The sequence below is a fragment of the Fonticula alba genome, assembly GCF_000388065.1.
Source record: "Fonticula alba strain ATCC 38817 unplaced genomic scaffold supercont2.4, whole genome shotgun sequence".
In the NCBI taxonomy this organism is placed as follows: Eukaryota; order Rotosphaerida; family Fonticulaceae; genus Fonticula; species Fonticula alba.
In genome coordinates, this window is record NW_009242974.1 from 2,189,405 (window position 1) to 2,195,926 (window position 6,522).

The 6,522-nt window shown below is 64.9% G+C and overlaps 2 protein-coding genes across 2 annotated transcripts; one reads left to right on the top strand and one right to left on the bottom strand.

Moving 5' to 3' along the window:
* The first annotated feature begins 1,251 nt into the window (after window positions 1-1,251).
* Window positions 1,252-2,739, top strand: H696_03019 (proliferating cell nuclear antigen (pcna)). Its single transcript, XM_009496905.1, has 5 exons — window positions 1,252-1,354; window positions 1,501-1,841; window positions 1,974-2,126; window positions 2,262-2,359; window positions 2,491-2,739. Exons 1-5 carry the CDS (start codon window positions 1,260-1,262, stop codon window positions 2,698-2,700), a joined length of 897 nt encoding a protein of 298 aa, XP_009495180.1. The 5' UTR covers window positions 1,252-1,259; the 3' UTR covers window positions 2,701-2,739.
* Window positions 2,740-3,018: 279 nt separating this feature from the next.
* Window positions 3,019-5,320, bottom strand: H696_03020 (asparaginyl-tRNA synthetase; the record flags this gene model as incomplete). The annotated part of the gene is made up of 5 exons (XM_009496906.1): window positions 3,019-3,693; window positions 3,807-4,019; window positions 4,144-4,332; window positions 4,415-4,552; window positions 4,754-5,320. The coding sequence occupies 5 exons, from the start codon at window positions 5,318-5,320 to the stop codon at window positions 3,052-3,054; spliced, it is 1,749 nt and encodes a 582-aa protein (XP_009495181.1). The 3' UTR covers window positions 3,019-3,051.
* Between the last annotated feature and the right edge of the window lie 1,202 nt (window positions 5,321-6,522).

The following is a 6,522-nucleotide window of genomic DNA, read 5'->3' on the forward strand; positions in this document are numbered from 1 at the left end:
GAGGCGCGGGAAGGGGCGAGGGCAATCCGACAAGCAGGACACCATGCGCGAGTGGGGGGGGAGAGACGCGGAGGAGGAGGGGAACGGCGAGGCAAGAGGCAGGGAGGAGGAGGAGGAGGAGGAGGGCGAAGGGGAGGGGGCTGGCTGGCTGGCGAGGTGGGGTGTTGGGAGACGGGGACGGGGAGGGAGGGGGGGAGGAGAAGAGACAGGGCTCCAGATGGCGCTGGTTCGCGGGACGCTCAGGGAGTCGCGCGGGGGCTGAAAACAAGGGCAAAGGTCCCTTCCGCCAGTAAAGAGGGGTGGATCATGCCAGGCAGTCCGCGGCCAGGGGCGCGGGGGCCCGTGCAAGGAGCGACCCTCCAGGCGGTCGGGATTGCGGTCCTCCGCCCTACCGGCGGCCAGAGCGTCTTCCAGGACTCCCGGCAAGGACGGGATGAACAGCGGCACGGGGGGATCACTCGACCCTATTGGTGTTCAAGTGCAGGCACCTCCCCCAGGCGGGGACCAAACAGCATTGAGTCCGCAACACTCGGCTGAAGGCGTGTTTCGGGCCCGGACTGATGGGGCCCGGCGACCATCATGGCAGGGCCCAACGCCGGTGAATGAAATTGCCAACCAAAGGACCCCACGAAGGGAGGGTAAACCCCCAAAGAATGACGTTCCAGTACGTGATCAATGCTTCAAACACATGTCCATTGGCTTGTGTTCTTGACCGTTAAATTCAAATGGCTGCCCCTGACACGACCTGTGCCTGAGGCTGCGCGAGATGGCCGAGATCCCGGTGGCGCGCCCCCCGTCTGTCTGGCAAACGTCGTGGCCACTGTTGCCACCGTCGCTGCCACCGTCGCTGCCGCCGCCGCGCCGCGCCGACCGCCTCAGCCACTGCTCCACTCCTTGACGCCCAGCAGGGGAGGGCGGCGCTTGGCCCCTTCTGTGGTCGAAGACCCAGGTACCGCGCCGAGCTATTGCGTTGGCGGGGAAAAAACCGTCGCCGCCGCCCACGGTTCGCATCTGATGAGGCGAGCGTCCCCCGGCATGGGTGTCTTTGATGCCAGCTCTGCCACGGGAAACCCGGCTGGCCTGGTGTTCGGCCTTTCTTCAGCATTCTGTGGTCCTTGCCCCCCCCCCCCCCCCCCCCCCCCCCCCCCCCCCCCCCCCCCTCTAGACATGTGTGGACGGGCGGGGACGGGTAGGCGGGGGGCGTTTGGCTCCCCGGCTTTGGGAGCAGGAAGAGCGCAGAAGGCAGGAAAAGTGGCCAAATGCTACGGGTGGATCACCTTTTCGGCCTGCGGGGTGTACTTTCTTGGCCCGAGCCGTTGGGCATCCCGCCTTGTGTTTTTTTTCCCTCCCCTTTGTACGACGGCGCCCCCCTACTCCACTCTCCCCTACAGCCATCCACCCACCACTCCCTCTATCTGTCTTTCTATTCGCATCCCCACGCGCCCACACGTGCAGACTCTTCCCCCTCCCCTGCCCCCCTCTCTGACCCTTTTCGCACAGCCCCTTCCCACCGCATTCCACCATGTTTGAGGCTCGTCTCCCCCAGGGTCAGATCCTGAAGAAGCTCATTGAGGCCGTGCGCGAGCTGGTCACTGACGCCAACTTCGAGTGCAAGCCCTCTGGCCTGTCGCTCCAGGCGATGGACAGCAGCCACGTGTCGCTGGTCAGCCTGCTGATGCGCGCCGACGGTTTCGACCCGTACCAGTGCGACCGCAACCGCACCCTCGGCATCAACCTCCGCACCCTGGCCAGCGTTCTCAAGTGCTCCAGCAACGATGACATCATTACCATCCGTGCCGAGGACGACGGCGACAGTGCCATCCTCATCTTCGAGAGCCCCAGTGCGTTTGCATCGACTCGCCCCCCTCCTCTCCGTCTCCAGCCCCCTCCTGCTGCTACTGCTGCATGTCCGCTCTCCTGACCCGCCTTCCTCCCTGTGCCTTCTGCCCCCCCCCCTCCCCCCCTGCTCGCAGGCAGCGACCGCCTGTCCGAGTTCGACCTCAAGCTGGTCGACATCGACAACGAGCAGCTCGTCATTCCCGACACCCAGTACGACGCGGTTGTGCGCATGCCGTCGGCTGAGTTCCAGCGCATTGTTCGTGACATGCAGATTCTCGGCGACTCCGGTACGCGCGTCCTCCCGTCCGCTCCCTCCCCTCCTGTTCCCCCTCCCCCCCCCTCTCTCTCTCTCTCTCCGTGTCTCACTCCCTCTCACTCGCCTGCCCCACCTGCATTTCCCCTCCTCCCCCCCTCTCCCTCAGTTACCATTGCCTGCTCCAAGGATGGTGTCAAGTTTTCGGCCAACGGCGAGATCGGCAGCGGTAGCGTCCGCCTGAAGCAGTCCTCTGCTGTTGACTCCGTGCGTTCTGCTTGCTTGCCTGCCCTGCCGCACTTCCCCTGTCCCACCACAGCGCCCAATCTTTCTCACCTCCCCGTTTTCCCTCTCCCCCCCCCTTTGTTCTTCCATCATCCCCGCCGGCATGTATGCAGGAGGACGACGCCGTCACCGTCGACCTCCAGCAGGCCGTCTCTCTCACCTTTGCCCTGCGCTACCTGAGCCTCTTCTCCAAGGCTGCCCCTCTGTCTCCCACCGTCACCCTCTCCTTCTCCAAGGATGTCCCCCTCCTGGTGGAGTTCCGCATCGCCGACATGGGCCACCTCCGCTTCTACCTCGCCCCCAAGATTGACGAGGATATCTAAAAGTGCCTGCCGGCCTCCTCCCTCCCCCCCCCCCTCCCCGTCTAGCACCTCTTGTCCTTGTTCCCCTACACGTCACTCCCTCTCCCCCCCACCGTACCGCCCTCCGGTATTTAATAAAGTTACCTCGAAGCTACGTACCATTCCCCCCTTTTCCCGGCCCCTCTCCTCCCTTTCCCGCTCGTCCTTCCGTCCGGCTTCCCTCCGCATGGGGTATCTCTATTTCAATCTGGGGTGTGGTGTATGGCCACCGACACGTGCGAATATCACCAGCCAGGCCCTTGTGCCCGCAGCACAGCGAAGGGCAGGCCGGGGGGGGGGGGGGGGAGGGAAGGGGGATGCCGTGCGCCACCATCACAGCTGGCACCGGCCCGGGTACCGGGGGAAGGGGATGGCATCGCGAATGTTGGTCATCCCGGTGAGGACCATGATCAAACGCTCGAAGCCGATGCCAAAGCCACCGTGCGGCACAGTGCCATACCGGCGAAGGTCCGTGTACCAGGCATAGGCCTCCGGACAAAGACCGGCCCCGGCGATGGCCTGCTCCAGGCGGTCGAGGCGCTCCTCACGGACTGACCCGCCAATCAGCTCACCCACCCCGGGGACCAGCATGTCCATGGCAGCCACGGTTGGCCGGGCCGGGTCGGCATGATCATTTTGCCGCATATAGAAAGGCTTCAGCGCCTGGGGGTAGTCCACCACATAGACCGGCTGTCCGGCGAACACCCGCTCGCACAGGAAGCGCTCATGGTCCGAAGAGAGGTTGTCGCCCCAAGCCAGGGGGGGAAGGGCCGGCGCGGTGTGGGTGGCTCCCTCGGCATCTGAGCCAGCATGGCCAACCAGGAAGGACGTCGCCCCGCGAGCCTCGCGCTCCAGGATGTCGATGGCCTCGGTGTAGGTGATCACCGGGAAGGGGTTCGGGCCATCGGGGGGTCCCGAGCCGACAAAGCCTGCCAGACGCTCGCCCAACCCGGGGGAGTTCTTCTCAAGGTGCTCCTTCAAACAACAGGTCAGAGTCTGGACGTAGAGTGGAAGAGCGGGCGCGAGAAGCAGACGGAAGGACGGAGAGATGGAAGGAAAAATGAATCCAACACCAAAGGCATGCGTACCAGATCCTCCGGGCATCGGGACAAAATCGCGGCGATATTCGACCGGAAAAGGGTCGATGTTAGGCCGACAATGTCCTGGATCGAGCGGATGAATGCCACCTCGGCTTCGAGCATCCAAAACTCGCTCAGGTGCCGCGAGGTGTGGGAGTTTTCCGCGCGGAAGGTTGGCCCAAAGGTGTAGACCCGGGACAGGCCACAAGCGGCGGCCTCCAGCTTCGAGAGGTGGGATCGGTTGCAAGCTGTCAGGAGGAGGGGAGAGAGAGAGAGGGGGGGGGGGGCAGAGAGAAAGAGGCATAGAGACAGGAGGCATCCGTAGGATGGCCGGTTGGGCTCGCACCTGGAGCTGGCCACTGACCGTCAGGTAGGACGGGCTGCCGAAGTAATGCTGCTGTCCATCGGGGCTGGTAGCGGTGGTGCTGGCGCCATCCCCATCGAAGATTGGCCCCTTAACTTCGAAAGTCTCCCCGGCACCCTCGCAGTCGTTGGTGGTGAGAATCGGCGTGTGGATGTGCACGAAGCCCAGATTCTGAAGGTGGTGTGCGCGGGCGGGGGGTGAATTTAGGGTGAAGGCAAGGGTTGGGGGGGGGGGGGGGGGGGGGAGGACGCACGTCGAGGATGTGGTGCATGGACTTGGAGGAGGCGTCGCGAACACGCAGAACCGAGCCGAAATTGCGTGTCTTCGGCCTCAGGTGCGAGATATCGCGCAGGAACTCCGGTCGGTGGAACTTCTTCTGCAAAGGGAAGGTCTACAAGAGCAGGAAGATGGCACATGAATCCCATGATCCGGGAGGCAAGCAGTTTCGGGTGAGGAGTTGGCCAGAGGGAATGTGTGTGTGTGTGTGTGTGTGTGTGTGTGTGTGTGTGTGTGTGTGTGTGTGTGTGTGTGTGTGTGTGTGTAGGGGGCCGAGCATAGTAGGGTGGAAAGGGAGGAGGCATGGTATGCGCACCGAGCGAGCCAAGCCGAGGATGTTCACACCGTCGGCCAGCAGCTCAAAGGTCTGGTTCTTCCCCGGCGAAGGGGTCAGCCGACCGCGGACCTCCAGCGACACGCCGGTAGCCAGCCCGTCAGCCGAGGTATCCGACATGTCAGCCACCCCCAGAGCAGCCGCCTGGTCAAGTAGCTGTGAGAAGGCGACCGAGTCGCGCGGAAGGATCACCTGGATGCCCTTGGCGGTGGAGCCGTCGCTCAGCTCCAGGAACAAGTCGCGCTTCATCCGGCGAACGGTCTGCACCCAGCCGCCGACATGTACCGGCTGCTGCTCACCCGAGGGGGCCTCAGCAGGGGAAGGACCAGCGAGGGCTTTGGCTGCCAACACCTCGCGGATGGTGGCCAGAGGGAGGACAGGCGGAACTGCGGGGGGGGCATCCGGCGCGGCGGGCTCGGCGGCTGAGGAGTACCTCGCAAGGAGAGGCCGCCAGGTGCCGGTGCCGGTGCTGGTGCCGGTGCCGGTGCCGGTGCGGAGAGCCTGAGGCCCAAGGGAGGAAACAAGTGTCCGGACTCTGGAGGAAATCATGGCGGTTGTGCCTCCAGGAGTGTGGGGGGAGGGCGTGGGGGAAGAGGAGGGGGAAAGGGGGGAGGAGGGGGCGGCGAGGGAGGGAACGGGAAGGGGGAGGAGGGGGGGGGCTATGAGGCTACACTCCGGAGGAGAAAGCACCAGGCGGCGCAATCTCATCAAACGTGGAAGGGGCAGGGAACAACAAGGACCTGCCAACGAGCTCCGAGCCAGCGTGGGGTTACCAGAGGCATCTGTGGCCGCGCCCCGATCAGAGCATGGGCGCCCTCCAACGGGGAGGAGGGCGGCTGGTTTGGGCCAAACGTGGTTCCCCTGCAGAGCGCGCGCAGGGGGGTCTTGGCGGGGCGAGGGAGAGAGCCGGGGAACATGGGGGCCGGACGAGGAAGGCCACATCCGTTGGAGGCTCGACTGATGTGTCCACATGATCCATTGTTTCAGTTCTGGATGTCTGGATTATATACAGGAGGCAGTCTGATCTCTTGTGGGCCGCGCCGTCTAAAAAAAAAAAAAAAGGCCCTCCGGCCCATTGTCGGGAGCGTTTTCGAGCGCACAGGACAGCCGCCACACGAAGCCCAAAGTGTGGAACAGCGCCGCCTCCCCGGCCATGGGTGGCATAGACTGTCTTTTCGGCGGATGAGCGCCACGGCCGGCGGGACGCCCGAGAGAAGGCTTCACACCTCGGGCCCGGGTGTCCAGTGCCCAGCGACATGGCCATGTTCGCAAGAGAGACAGCGGGGGTCCGCGAAAACGGCGCCGCTAATCTGAGCCACAACCGACGGCGCCTGCCCCCGGCCCGCCAGGCCGACGCCAGACCCATACGCCCAGCCGACTGCATGCCGGTCTGCCCTGGCCCGTCGCGATGTGCCTCCCCCGGCCCCATCCTCCCTCTGCCCCCGACGCGGGAATGGCCCTCTTTTCAGGCGGAGAAGGCGTGCAGTGTAGGGAGCAAACATGCGAGCGAACGGGTCTTTCGCCTCTCCTCGCAGCTGGCTAGCAGGGTGGCAGCGGCCGCCCCCGGGCGGAGGCAGCGAGCACGAGGAAAAGGTCGAGCGCCGAGACCGGCGCGCGGGACCGTGCCTGCCCCCCCCCCCCTTGCTACCGGGGGGCGTCCTCCCTGCGCACACACATACGGCAAAAGTGCAAACACAACCATCCCCCCCCCTCCCGAGGCCTGGCGACAGCAACCCCCCACCTTGGAGCGA

Coding starts and splice junctions, on each gene's coding strand:
- H696_03019 (XM_009496905.1), top strand. CDS start 1,260: ATGCTACGGGTGGATCACCTTTTCGGCCTGCGGGGTGTACTTTCTTGG. Junction 1,842..1,973: donor CCTCATCTTCGAGAGCCCCA/GTGCGTTTGCAT, acceptor CCCTGCTCGCAG/GCAGCGACCGCCTGTCCGAG. Junction 2,360..2,490: donor AGTCCTCTGCTGTTGACTCC/GTGCGTTCTGCT, acceptor GCATGTATGCAG/GAGGACGACGCCGTCACCGT.